Genomic DNA, 15,084 nt, shown 5'->3' with positions numbered 1-15,084 from the left:
CCGCAAAGAAGAGGAGTTTAGTTGTGCTCCCAGGAAGACAGATGTGTAAATGGCAATGCAAAAGGTACAAAGTGCGTATCCAAGGAAAGAAAGGGCAGGGCTCAGAGCCATAGTCCTTGATAGATGCATCTACTTTCTTATCGATAACCATTTTATCTTTGAGGGGTGGCAATAAAATGTGAGCTTGAGAATATGCAACCATTGACATGTATGAAGTTCTGGTGCACTTTTGCAACTACAGGCATAAGTGGGAGCTTCACCTCTGAGTACTTGCTCCATTGGCCAGTGAAATGAAACAGAGGGTTGGATGTATGTTTGCCAGTGTGGAAGTAAACACCTCTTCAGCTGAGCCAATCTTAAGTGTTAAGCCAATCTTAAGTGAAATCTCCAAGGACAGGGCATATCTTTCAGTATCAAGCTAGTCCCAATTTTTGAGCTCTGCTCCTACCTTCACTGCTCCCAATGCCCACTAGAGTGGAAGAAGTCAAACCTGCTAACTTTGTGCACACTAAGTTTTCTGTACCTAAGTCAACGGATATTGTTCAATGTACTTTTACATTTTAAAATGTTTCTACACCAAAAGACCACTTTTAGAGTACAAGAACTGCTAATTATGGAATCTGAATCACGGTGAGTGACTTCAGGACACTGTGAGGTGATACTGACTGGTGAGGGAAGCACAGCCAAATCATCCCTCTGCGGGGAAGAAGCCCACACTTTCTTCAAAGTGCATCAAAATATTCCAGGTGGGTAGATTGATCTGAATCATTTGGCTCCGTAGATTCCAGTTTATGTGGCAATTTTTCATATCCAGCATTTCAAGAGAGGGTGTGATTTTTGGGGATAGTTGAAAATTGGACTGGATCTTACAAATCTCGAGGAGTTGTCATTCCTCACAGTTTTCGCATTTCCAAAGGCTTCTAGCAGCGGGTTGGCCTGAATGATCTGATCCTCCAGGGTTCCCTAGTAATGAACAAGAGGAGGAAAGGAGAGGACTTAGGACCATTTTCTGAAGTAGCCCCTTGGTGACTCAAAAGTGTGGGTGCTCTGGGCAGGGTCCAGGGACAGACATTGACCAGCCTCCCCTGGTGGCTAGTGCAGAACACACAGTCCCCACCCCACCCACTGGAGAAGTCCTCAAGGTCCCATCCCAGAGGGGCTCTTGTTAGTACAGCATCCAGGTGACTTCCGGTCATGCCAAATTCCGGCTGGAACATCACCCTCTCTGTCACGACATCCAGACTGCCTTTCTGATAACATTTCATATAAATCATGACACATGTACCTCTGTTACCTCATGCATCTGACCTACCTAACATCACAGACATTTGTATTCAGGAGAACTAGAACGTGAGCAATGCAAGTGACCTAAGAGATGATACGACAGACATAGTCGTTCTCGAAAAAGTTTTTTAAGTAGCAAAAAATATTTTATGAGAGTTATTCAGAGGTCCAATACAGAAAGCAGGGTTTTCACTCTCACCTCGATGACTATTTACTTTTCTGGTCCAGAGCAATTTGGCAACTACTGTCGAACCCAGTGATTCTCCAAGTGTGGCCCCTGGACCAGCAGCCTGAACACTACCTGGGAACGTGTTTGAAATGTAAAATATGAGGTCCCAGCCTACACCTACACAATCAGGAATTCTGGGCCTGGGACCCCACCGGCCCTTGTGAAGAAGCCCTCTTGTCAATCCTGATGTGTGCTTCAGTTTGAGAACCACTGGCGTGACCAATTCCTTCTCCAGAGGAGCATGTGGAGTTGGTCAACGTCACTCAGCTGTTGCTAAGGGAGCTGGTGCCAGAACCCAAGTCCACTCAGGTGGAACCACTTCTTGTTTTGCCTCATGAGATACTATAATATAAGAAATATATATTTTGGTCTTCGTCCAGTTTCCTGGCACATAGCTCCTAAAACTCTTGGAATCTCTGAAGTGGTAAGTGTCTTTTTCTGTGCCAAGGAGAAGACTTTATGGCTCGGGGCTCCTGGATAGCTTCCAGTGGGGAAGGTTGCCAGTGGAACCAACCACATGATTAGAAGGTTGGAAATTTCAGCCCCACCCCTGACGTCTGGGGAAGAAGAGGGCTAATAGTTGAGTCAATCACCAATGGCCAGTGATTTAATCTATCATGTCAATGTAATGGAGCCTCTGTAAAAACACTACACAAAGGGGTTTTGGGAGCTTCCAGGTGGGTGAGCACACGGAGGTGCTGGGAGGGTGTTGTGTCCGGAGAGGGCATGGAAGCCCCACACCCCTCCCCATACCTTGCCCTGTGCATCTTTTCCATTTGACTATTCCTATGTTTTATCCTTTAAAATAAATTGGTAAATGTAAGTAAAGTGTTTCCCTGAGTTCTAAGAGCCATTCTAGTAAATTATTGTGAGAACCCCCAATTAACAGCCCGTTGGTTACATATTCAGGAGGCCTGGACTTGTGACCAGTATCTGAAGTGGGGTAGTTTTGTGGGACTGAGCCCTTAACTTGTGGGATGTGACTCTCTATCTCCAAGTAGTTAGTGTGAGAATAGGATTGAATTATAGGACACCCAGCTGGTGTCCACAGAGAATTGTGAGGTGTGACAAAACCCCACACATTTGGACTCTAGAGAGGAGAAACAGAGTTTTTCTTACCTACCCATCTCTGCCTAGTGCATGCCTTGCATACACTTGGTGCTCAATCAGTCTTTCAATCACACTCATTCCAACAAGCCCCCAGGTGCAGGCAGCTGCTCACCTGCATTTTTCCGGGCTGAGACTCCTTCTTCTTGTCCCCAGTGACTGCAATTGTTGCAAAGTACTGGATGACACGCTTGGTGTTCACTGTCTTCCCAGCCCCGGATTCTCCACTGTGGGTTTAAAAGGAAGGGGATAAAGGAGAGCAGAGGAGACGACTGTGATGTCCTAGTCATTGTGCTGCGAACACAGGTTACTCACGTGATGAGGATGGACTGGTTGTCTCGATCTAGAAATGCAGAGGGAAGCAAAACAAATCAAATGAACAACAAACAGAATACAGAAATAGGGCAACATTGAGGATGGTTAGAAAACATGGGCTCTAGTTAACAGCTTTAATGATTTGGGCATGTCTAATCTTCTTTGGGAGAATTCATGAAGATTTCTCAAATGTAGGACATGCAACACGAGCAGCCTGGGAAGGGAGTAGTGAATCCCACAGTGTAAAAGTCATCCATGTTCGTAGACCTTTCACTCCTTGCTAGCACTGTCTCATCTCCCTTCTTAACAAAGAAAGCAAGTCTCAGGTTCAGAGCCTGAGGGAGGCCACGGCTTCTAATTAGAATTTATAGGCACTGATGGGTTGTCATTGCATTTTCCTTTTACATTTACCTTCTTCGTGTGGAAAGTGACAGTGGTTTTCCATTTATAATAGTGTATGGATTGAATTACGTCCCCCTAGCATTCATATATTGAAATCCTGATGCCCAATATCTCAGAATATGACTTTATTTGAAAATGTGATGTAAATAAGACGCAGGTGTAATTAGTCAAGACAGGGGCCTAATCCAGCATGACTGGTGTCCTCATAAACAGAGGAAACCTGGAGATAGAATGCACACAGGGAGAATGTCACATGAAGCTGGAGGCAGGGATCAGGGTGATGCTTCTGCAACCAAGGGATGCCAAAGGTTTCTCTAGCAAACCACAGAAGTTAGGAGCGAGGCAGGGGACAGATTCTCCCTCACAGCCCTCAGAAGGAACGAACCCTGCAACACCCGGATCTCAGACTTCCAGCTTCCAGGACTGTGAGATGGTAAAGTTCTGTTTTTTAAGCCACCTAGTCTGTGACACTTCGTTACAGCAGCCATAGCAAACTAATAGAAGTAGAGATATTATGTTAACCTTCCCTTTATAATTAATGTAACTTTCACAAATTTAATGAAAAATATTAATATTAAATTTGCAGAAATGGCAAGGATTATGAGTGTAAGATAGAAATCACAGAAGTGTGAGCACCATTGTATTCGATGATTTTTTAAGCATCTGCAGATCTCAAATGCTTGTGTCTGTGCCAAATCCAGTCAGGTGAAAACTGAACAGACAGACTTGATGATAGGCATAATGGCATGACAATTTTATTACCATATCTCTACTTCCAATGCCGTTCTGGAAATTTAGGGAGGGAAAGGGGAGTCTGAGTCTGGGAAAGAAGGCAGGTGCAGGGACACTGCTTTACCCATTTCTGCAATTCTGCATTCCCTAAGTGGCTACTGCTATAGTTTCTCTTCCAAGTGTGTCCATATCAGGAGTTCTTTGGAGGTAGGGACAGGGCATCTCCTTGTCTTCCACACTCCCCCAAAGAATCGTGAGCTAAGTGTGGCTTCAGCCATGACCACTGGCCTTGCCATGTCCTGTGATTGGTAGTGGAAGATGCCGTGCCCCTGGTTTTCCGTTTCCAAATCATCTGAGTCTCCTAAGATCACTTTGATCATTGGTCATTCAGGTGACGAAGCCTGTCAAGGGCTTGAATAATTAACTAAGAACAACTTCAAAAAATATGAATCAAAGAAATGACTCACCAGTCAGCATGAACTGATAGGCGTTGTCAGAGATGGAGAAGATGTGGGGCGGGGCCTCCTGGCGCTTCTTGCCTCGGTAGGCCGTCACCACCTCGGGGTTGTACACCGGCAGCCACTTGTAGGGGTTGACGGTGACACAGAAGAGGCCCGAGTAGGTCTGGGGAAATCAGAAAATTCAACATGTGGATCTTGCTTTTTAATTCAGAGAAATTAACGGAATAAAAAGAGACGTTGCAGGGCACTCACGTAGATCATCCAGGCTGCGTAACGCTCTTTGAGGTTGTACAGCACAGCAGGCTCATGCAGGTGGGTCATCATGGCCATGTCCTCGATCTTGTCAAATTTGGGGGGGTTCATGGGGAACACCTGGTCACTGTTCAGAGTGAGCGTCTGGGTGTTGGGAGGAAAAGCAGGAGCTGAATGGGAGAGCCAGTGATCCACGCCCCACTGTACTGGAGTGGTGGGACCAGTGACATATGGTGTAGCAGTTACCCCACTACAATGGATAACCTTATGGACAATTTCCATGCCCTGAGATGATCCACAAATAATTGTTTTTGATGCATCTGATTCTGGTCAAACTCTATAACCCATTCTAGTCCGCTGTCCCCAGTCATCCTGCAGCAGTGTGCACCAGGGTGTGCACCAGGACCAGGTTACAGGTGTGCAGAGCCTCAGAGCCCTTCGGTCCTCAGGGTGGCCAGATGGGGCTTAGGGTAGCCAAGGCCAGGGCAGGCTGTCCACCCTATTGGCTGTGAGTACTACAATAAGACCAAGGTTGGCAGGTTAGAACTGCTCGATGTGTTCTTTGCGTTTCCACCTAAGTACTCCTGCTCATCTTCATTGAAATTTTATTTAGAAAACCTCAAACCTTATCTCAAGTGCCAGCTATTCCCTGCCCATTTCCTCCCTCCCCTGTTGCTTCAAGGCTCCTATAATTCTTTGTACTTCTGCTCTAATAGTTAAAACGTTTGGATTTGCATCATGGTTCATGGATAATATTTTAAGACTGTTACTTAATTTTTCTCCCCTGCCTCTATCCCCCTTTCAAGCATACAGCTGGCCCTCTACTACATTACTCAGGAGAGGTAGAAAATAGGACAGAAAAGAGAAAGAGCCTTAAAGACCTTCTGGATTTTTTTTTTTCTAAAAGCCTAAGTCCTTAGGAGAGCTTCGAGGGTTTTACAGAAAAGGTAAAAGGAAAGGGATTTGCTGGTGTAGACCAAGTTTCTTGAGGAAGGAAGGCTCTCCTGCCCCACCACCCTAGACTAGATACGGATACCCAGGGTAGCAGGAGGGGAGGTAGAAAAGTCTCTGTATCCTGAACCTTTAGGGACTGGGACTTTTTTCTTAACATATCATCCAGGGAGGAGTGGGTACCCAGTGTGGTACTATGTAAGGTTCTGAAACTCTGACACAATGCTGAGGTCATGGGGACCCCAAGATTAACTGAAAAAATCATTTTCCAGCCCAGTGAAAAGGGTCTGAAATCAGAGGTTAAGCTCAATAATAAAAATAAAAGCAAGATCTGTTTCACACGCCTGAGTTTGTGAACTGAGATATGTACCTGCCATATACACCTTGATGCTTATACCAGATGGTAAACTTAGGGAAAGCAGGTGTTGAGATTTCCTATATTTTGCAAAGTGGCCAACACCGTGACCTAGACCTGGTGGAGGTCCTGTAAGCTCTGAACAGCACACCGTGATTCTCCATGTTAAACGAGGCAATGCCTCCTGAGCTTCCTCTGAAAGAATCACTCTGCAGCCCAGAGAGCTGTATTTGGTCAGCCCATCCTGAAGCAAACAGCCTCACCTTCTCCCTTAAACAGTCCAACCTCTTCCACCCTCACCTGCCGCTTTCCTCCAAAGCAAACACCACCAAACCCCTGAAAGCCCAAGTCCTAGGAGAAGGAAAGAGGCAGGAGCAAAGGTGCAAGCAATAGCAGCTTTCACCTGCTACTTCACTGTACAACAGACAAATTATTCATAAGTTCTGTTCAACTTCAAGTTGCTACAGACCAACATGCAATTTCTAATAGTCCACTGCAAAGGTAAATAAGAATGCCCACATAATCAAAGACAAAATCAACACTTACCCGGTCGTCCAGGGTCTTGACTGTGACTTTGTCATTTTCTCTGCTCTGGATCATACCTTTCACGTACATTTCTTTATCATCCACTGCAAAACAGGCTTTCTTAGAATCGAACGGGCGATTTTGAGCCTCGATTCTCTCCTTCTCTGGTTTCCGGAGGTAGGGAGCTGCTTCTCCAAAAATGGCCATCTCTGCATCAGAGCTCATGACTGCAGGGGTCTGGGAAGACCAGGGAGGCTGCTGAGTCTTGCACTTGGGTAACTACTGAATCTGCAGGACCCATGCCTGTTATTTCCATTCAGACAGGGGGCCAGATTCAAAGGGTCCCAGGATAAACCAGGTCCTGAGAGATCTACAGCCAAGTCAAGGAGCTTAGAGTGGGTAAGTGGGAATGAGCTAAAGGGGATATTTTATTCTAAGACAAAAGCATGATGGTTGTTTTCCTCTCTAAATATCAATTTGGGGAATATCTCTTAGTTCAACCCCATGTGTGCAAGTCTGAATCAATTAGAGCCAAGATAAGCCCATTAGAAGAGGCTTCAGGTAGCACTTTCTAAATTGCTCATGGTTGAGCTCTGTGACCTCAGTGCCATCTGAAAATCTTAAGAGTATCTGAACATTCCTAATAGAAATTTCAGATAGCCTAGTGGAAAGTCAATGACTTGAACATGAGATTTGTCACTCTTGTTTAGGAAACAAGGTGATGGAGGCATGAAGGCCCCGGGCAACCGTTCCAACGTATAACATGCACCAGAATCCCATGGAGGGCTCATAAATTCACAGGTTATGGGCTCCATCCCAGAGTTTCTGACTCAGTAGGTCTGAGTGGGTCCTGAAAATTGGCATTTCTAGCAAGTTCCCAGGTGCTGCTGCTGGTCAGGGACCACAGACTGAGCACTGCTGTCATAGTGCTTCTTGCTCAAGTCTGGTCCTGACCAGTTGCATCTGTATCAGCAGGAGTTTGTTAGAAAGTGCAGGATCTGAGATCCACCCCAGACTGTGGAATCAGAACCTGCATTTTAACATGATGCCCAGGGGATTTCCATGCACAGTTGGGAAGTACTGGGCCTAGTGCCACGGTCTCCAAATTTAATTGTGTGTGGCAGTGTCAGGGTGTTACAAACACTGTTTAATTAGATTAATACTTGCCTTAAAACTCCCTGCATGGTGTGTGTGTGTGTGTGTGTGTGTGTGTGTGTGTGTGTGTGTCTCTGTGTGGAGGGCTTACGTTAAAATAATTCTATCTCTTATCTTTTGTGTCCATCTCTCCTAAACTATCTCCCCTTTTTGGCCCTTTATGTATTTCACCTTCTTTTTTCCCCTTACTTATGTCTTTTCCCTTCTTAGAAGCCAGAAAATCCATCTTAAAGTCCTAGCGCTGACCTCGGTCAAACCACTTAACTTCTTTGGGCCCCAGTCTCTGCCTACTGATAAAGCAGCAGCCAGCCCAGCTCCTGTCTGGTTCCTGTGGTCTGCGTGATTCCGTTTCCCTTGCTGTGCACATGTTTACTTCTCATGCTCCCTCTCTGGACCTCTTTTCCCTCAGCTCCTCTCCTTGTTTCCATCTCATCTCTTCTGCCTTTCTTTTTCTTCCCACTCATTCTCCTGTAACTCAAAAATAAAGTTAAATCTTTCTCTCTCTCTCTCTCTCTCTCTCTCTCTCTCTCTCACACACACACACACACATCTCTCCTTTGCTCTCTTAAGAAACAGTTCATATTTTTTAAATTTCAGAATATTATAGAGGTTCATCAATATATAAGTAGACTAATAACATGTGGTATATGTATACCATGGAATACTACTCAACTACAAAAAACAATGGTGATCCAGCACCACTTATATTATCCTGGCTAGAGCTGAAGCCTATCCTTTGAAGTGAAGTAAGACAAGAATAGAAAAACAGTTCATATTTTTGAAATAAGATCTTCTATATTCTCTTTGCAAAGTGGGAAAGTTGAACAGGTTATAGTTCTCTCTCCTCCATCTCACCCTTTGTGAAATTGCTTTTCATTGGTAACCGGTCATCTTTTAAATATCTCTTCCTGTGATTCCATGGAGTTCTAGCTTACAGAAAGAGAAGCATTGGCTTCCTCCCGGACCTTATGCAGATAAGTTGCATTTTCACTTTGGCCAGTGGCTCTGCTGAACCATCTGTGGGCTAGTGATTAAGTTTCCACAGTGAGAGACTGGAACCCAACAGAGCATCCACAAAGAGGGCTCCTGGCCTGCAGCCATCATGCCGCTTTAAATTGTTTCAGTTATAACCTGGAGGATGAGGAAGAATTCATCTGCATTGCTTTTCCCTTTCATTACTCTGAAAGTAGTTCCCAGAATCATGGCTTAAGTGGATTTCACTACAGCAGCAGTTCTCAGACTTTGTGGTCTCAGGACTCCTCCACACTCTTAAAGTAAATTACTGAGAATCCCATGAGCCTTGGCTTACATAAGTCATATCTATCAATATTTACCATATTAGAAATTAAAACTTAGAAAATTAAAACATATCTATTCATTCATCTAAAATTACTATGAACAAGATGGCGGACTAGAGACATCACTTGTCAGACCTTCCTGACGGGAAGGCAGGATATTGGATACAGGAGAGGGGAGAAGAATCACAGTTCAGGTATGGCTCACAGAGAGATGACAGAGATGGCTGGGGACCCCACAGAGAAAAATTGTGAAGCCAAGAAGAAAGAAGAAAAAGAGGACAAAATATCAGCAAGGCGTAAACCCAGAGACGCTCAGAGCCCAGTGAAAGGGTGAGGGGGGATTTGCCTCTCCCTCCTGCGTGCCTTTGGTGGACAGTGGGACACTAAGTTTACTGAAGGCTTTTCCACCCTCCATGAGCTCAACCATAGCAGTAAATAAGGAATAGTGGGGTCAACTAGTGGGTCTCAGTAGTTTGGGCAGCCCGTGAGGTGCTCCCCAGGGAGAGTGCCATGAGAGGCTGGAGTGCCGGCTCTCTCCCATCCAGATACTTCCTCCCCTGCACCTTCCCATCCACTGCAACTGAGAAATCAGTTCGAACTTGGCTGACTAGGCACTGTGGCCCCTTCCCACCCATTACAACCCTGAAAGTAGTTTGAGCCTAGAAGTTTGTGAAGGGCTGCTTCTCTCTGCACTCTAGGCTGAGATCTCCACAGAGAGTGGGGCCCTCTCCTCTTTCCTTGAGGACTTGTGGTGGAACAGGGGGATACAGTCTGGGAACTCCCTTCCCACTGGTGTTTCATGGGGTTGCATGCTGGTGGCTCAGATAAGCAAACTGGTCCCAGTGTCCTCCAGACACAAGAGGGGTGCAGGAGGATGCAAGGAAGAAGTCTGGGAGCTGGACTTGGGTGGCAAGAAAGCCCACACAGACAAATCTGATGGGAGAGTGTGGTAGAGTGCTGAGCAACAGGGATCTGGGAGTGTGCCCACCGCCCTTGCTGGAGAACTGCTACATTGAATAAGGGTGGGGGATTCAGAGAGGAATAGCCTAGCCCATGATTCCACGGCAACCGAGGGTCTCGCCTTGCACTCAGGCAGACTGGCTGACTGACTGACTGCTACAGCCCCTCCCCCCACTCATTACAACACAGAGAGCAGCTCCAGCCGACAAGTTCATGAGTGGTCGTTTTTCTCTGGTGGGAGTGTGCTTCAAGCTGAGGTCCCCACAGATAGTGGGGCCCACACCTCCTCCTTGGAGGAATTGTAGTGCAACAGGAGTGCACAATCTTGGAACTTCCTGCCTGCCGACTTTTTGTGGAGAGATATGCTAGTGGGTCAGACACACAGATTGGGGGAGGTTTGAAAGCTGGACTTGGGTGGTGAGGGAGCACACATGGACTGAACTGATGGGAGTGTGTTGTGGGGTCCAAGGAATGGTGATTTGGGGGAGTGCCCACTCCTCCCTGCAGAAAAACTGTGCTATTGGATAAGAACAGAAAGATCCCGGCCCAGGGCCCTAGCACTCAAGCATTTAGGCCCCTCCCCCATGAACAGTGCTCCTGGGTCAGAGAGCTTGTTGTGACCCTCCTACTGGGGGATCCCCCTGAGCAACTTCTGAGCTTAGCAAAGCCTTTCAGGCTCCCACAACCTAGCCACGAACCACCTTGCTCCACCCTCCACCTCAGCAGTGGTGGAGATAAAGCAACCTCCTGGAATCTACAGGGTCCCTCCTAAAGCTTGGGGCACTGAAGTACTCCACCTGGGGGACCAGAGTCTACCACAAGCATAAAAGAACATCTCTGCAGCTGGCTTTTTCACACAAACATCAACCAATGAGAGGGAGAACAACTCTATAGCTCATCCTCGTGTCTTCCAACTCAAATAAACAGGGCATGGCTGATTCGTACTCACGAGTGCCACCTGCCATATCAGAGATTAAGCTGGAGAACCCAACACAATCCACACAGCTGGGAAGAGGTGAAGATAGCAGGACAGATGCAACCTGAGAAGATCATCAAACTTGCTTGAACACTCCATAGGCAACTTGGGAACAGCACTCTTCTCCCTGGCACAGTGAGGGATTGATCTTCAGGGCCCTGGGGATAGGCTCATAAGCCAGGCCCAGCACCCCCAAAACTTGATCGACAGGCCAGATGATAAGAAATAAGTGAAAGAACTCTAGAAGTATGAAAAATCAGAGCAAAAGGACACCCCCAAAACAGAACAACAACTCTTTACCAATGGATACAAACCAAAATGAAAATATTGAAGTGACAGATAAAGAAATCCAAATTTGGACTATAAGGAAGCTCAAAAAATACAAGAGAAAACAGAAAACCAACATAAAGAAACTGTAAAAACAATACAGGAAATGAATTAAAAATTCACTAAAGAAATTGAATTATTAAAAAATCAAGTAGAACTTCCAGAAATGAAAAATTTATTCAAGGAAACACAAAACACCATGGAAAGTTTTAAGACTAGACTAGGCAGAAGAAAGAATCTCAGAGCTTAAAGAAAACACCTTTGAATTAAATGAGTCAGTCAAAGACAAGAACAGAGAAATAAGAGGAATGAACAAAGCCTACAAGAAATATGGGATTATGTAAAGAGACCAAACAAGAATCACAGACATCCCTGAGGGTGAAGAAGAAAACACACAGGGTTGGAAAATTTATTTGAGGGAATTGTTGAGGAAAACTTCCCTGGTCTTGCTAGAAATTTAGATATCCAAGTACAAAAAGCTTAATGAACACCTGGGAGAATCACTGTAAAGAGGCAGTCACCATGATACAGAGACATCAGACTGGCCAAAGTTAACATGAAAGAGGAATTCCTGCAAGCCATAAGGTCTATGTCAAAAAGACAGAAAGATCACAAATCAACAATCTAATGAATTATCTCAAGGAACTAGAAAAGGAAGAGAAAACCAAACCCAAATCCAGAAAAAGAAAAGAAATAACTAAGGTCAGAGCAGAACTAAATGGAATCAAAAATTAAAAAAACAATGCACAAAAGAACAAAAGACATTCTATAAAAAAGACATCTGCACTCGAATGTTTATAGCAGCACAATTCACAATTGCAAAGATGTGGAAACAACCCAAGTGCCCATCAATACATGAGTGGATTAATAAAATGTGGTAGATGTATACCATGGAGTACTACTCAGCTATAAGAAACAATGGTGATATAGCACCTCTTGTATTTTCCGGGATAGAGCTGAAACCCATTCTACTAAGTGAAGTATCCCAAGAATGGAAAAATAAGCACCACATGTACTCACCATCAAATTGGTTTCACTGATAATCACCTAAGAGCACATTTAGGAATAACATAAATTGGGTGTCAGGCAGATGTGGGGGGGAAGGGATGGGAGTACACATACATAATGAGTGTGATGCACACTGTCTAGGGGATGGACATGCTTGAAGCTCTGATTCACGGGGGGCGGGGGGGCAAGGGCAATATAGGTAACCTAAACTTTTGTACCCCCATAATATGCTGAAATAAAAAAAATAAATACTGTTTCTCAAGAACTCTTTTTATCTTCCAAAAAAATAATAAAAATAAAAATAAAAAACAATATAGAAGATTAATGAAACAAAAAGATAAACAAAATTGATAAACCTCTCATTAGATTAACCATAAATAGAAAAGAAAGAACCCAAATAAGCTGAATCAGAAAGGAAAAAGGAGATATTACAACTGATACTATAGAAATACAAAATATCATATGTGAATACTATAAAAATCTCTCTTCACATAAACTCAAAAATGTTGAGGAAATGAACAAATTCCTGGAAACATACAACCTCCCAAGGCTCATTCAGGAATAAATAGAAGTCATGAACAGACCAATAATGAGCAATGAAATTGAAACAGCAATAAAAAATCTTTTAACAAAAAAAAAGTCCTGGACCAGATGGTTTCACAGCTGAATTTTATCAGGCCTACAAACAAGAATTGCTACCCATACTGCAGAAATTATTTTATAACATTGAGAAGGAAGGAATCCTCCCCAACTTGTTCTATGAGGCCAGTATCACCTTGATACCAAAGCCACCTGATACAACAAAAAAGGAAAACTATAGAACAATATTCTTTATGAATATAGATTTAAAAATTCTCAGTAAAACTCCAGCAAACCAAATTCAGCAGCACATGAAAAAAATAACCCAGCACGACCAAGTGGGTTTCATCCCAGGGATTTAAGGATGGTTCAACATATGTAAATCTGTAGATGTGATTTACCACATAAACAGAAGCACAAACAAAGATCATATAATCATCTCAATAGATGCAGAAAAAGCATTTGACAAAATTCAGCACTATTTTATGATAAAAACTCTTAAAAACATAGGCATAGATGGAACATATTTCAAAATTATAAAAGCCATCTATAAACTCATAGCCAATATTGAATGAGGAAAAGTTGAAAGCATTTCTTCTTAGAACTGGAAGAAGACAAGGATGCCCACTTTCACTACCTCTATTTAACATAGTGCTGGAAGTTCTAGCCACAGCAATCAGGCAAGAGAAGGAAATTAAGGGTATCCAAATGGGGAAAGAGGAGGCCAAACTATTGCTCTTTGCTGATGATATGATCTTATATCTTGAAAACCCCAAAGATTCCAAGAGACTCCAGGAATTGATAAATAAATTCAGCAAAATCTCAGGTTGCAAAATCAATGTACACAAATCAGTAGCATTACTATACACCAGCAACAATCAAGCTGAGAAGCAAATCAAAGAGTCAATACCTTTCACAATAGCTACAAAGAAGACAAAATGCCTAAGAATATATTTAACAAAGGAAGTGAAGGATCTCTACAAAGAGAATTACAAATCACTGAGGAAGAAAATTGCAGATGATGTAAACAAACGTAAAAACATATCATGGTCATGGATTGGCAGAATCAATATTGTTAAAATGTCCACACTACCCAAAGTGATTTACAGATTCAATACAATCCCAATCAAAATACCAATGTCATTTTTCACAGATATAGAAAAAATAATTCTACACTTCATTTGGAACCAGAAAAAAGCCCAAATAGCCAAAGCAACCTTAAGCAAAAGGAACAAATCTGGAGGCATCACTTTACCAAACTTTAAGCTATACTACAAGGCTACAGTAACCAAAAAAACATGATACTGGCACGAAAATAGAGACATGCACCAATGGAACAGAACAGAGAACACTGACATAAAACCATCCACATATTGCCATCTGATCTTTGACAAAGCAGACAGCAATATACACTGGGGAAAAGAATCCCTATTCAATAAATGGTGCTGGAAAAATTGGATAGCCACATGTGGCAGATTGAAACAGGATCCATATCTCTCACAAAAATTAATTCAAGATGGATAACGGACTTAAACTTAAGACATGAAACCATAAGAATTCTAGAAGAAAATGTTGGAAAACCTCTTCTAGATATCAGCCTAGGCAAAGAATTTATGAAGAAGACCCCAGTGGCAATCACAGAAACAACAAAAATAAATAAATGGGACTTGATCAAATTAAAAAGCTTCTGCACAGCCAAGAAAATAATCAACAGAACAAATAGACAAGTTACAGAATGAGAGACAATAATCACATGCTATATATCCAATAAAGGGCTAAAAACCAGAATCTACAAAGAACTCAAGCAAATTAGCAAGAAAAAAAATCACAAACACTTCCATTAAAAAGTGGGCAAAAGACATGTACAGAAGCTTTTTAAAAGAAGATAGACTAATGGCCAATAAGTGATGTTGCACATTTTTTTGTGTAACATCACTAATCATCAGGAAATGCAAATCAAAACCACAATGAGACATCACCTAATCCCAGTGAGAATAGCTTTTATCAAAAAGTCCCAAAATGATAGATGTTTATGTAGATGCAGAGAGAAAGAAACACTTATACACTGTTGGTGGGACTGCAAACTAGCACAATCTCTATGGAAAACAGTATGGAGATTCCTCAAAGAACTAAAAGAAGACCTACCATTTTATCCAGCAATCCCACTA

The 15,084-nt window shown here is 43.2% G+C and overlaps 1 protein-coding gene across 1 annotated transcript in view; it reads right to left on the bottom strand.

Moving 5' to 3' along the window:
• MYH13 (myosin heavy chain 13) overlaps window positions 1–15,084 on the bottom strand; it is a 63,149-nt gene that overhangs the window by 42,741 nt on the left and 5,324 nt on the right. Inside the window, exons 2-7 of the mRNA XM_045525252.1 lie at window positions 6,635–6,850; window positions 4,783–4,926; window positions 4,537–4,693; window positions 2,936–2,963; window positions 2,736–2,847; window positions 871–963 (exon numbers count right to left, since the gene is read on the bottom strand). Of these exons, the coding sequence (XP_045381208.1) occupies window positions 871–963; window positions 2,736–2,847; window positions 2,936–2,963; window positions 4,537–4,693; window positions 4,783–4,926; window positions 6,635–6,838 (738 nt within the window). The 5' untranslated portion in view covers window positions 6,839–6,850. The remainder of the gene's footprint in view (window positions 1–870; window positions 964–2,735; window positions 2,848–2,935; window positions 2,964–4,536; window positions 4,694–4,782; window positions 4,927–6,634; window positions 6,851–15,084) is intronic.

The sequence above is a fragment of the Lemur catta genome, chromosome 15 (genome assembly GCF_020740605.2).
Source record: "Lemur catta isolate mLemCat1 chromosome 15, mLemCat1.pri, whole genome shotgun sequence".
NCBI lineage: Eukaryota > Metazoa > Chordata > Mammalia > Primates > Lemuridae > Lemur > Lemur catta.
Note: the sequence above shows the minus strand (reverse complement) of the source record. Positions and strands in the feature narration are given on the sequence as shown.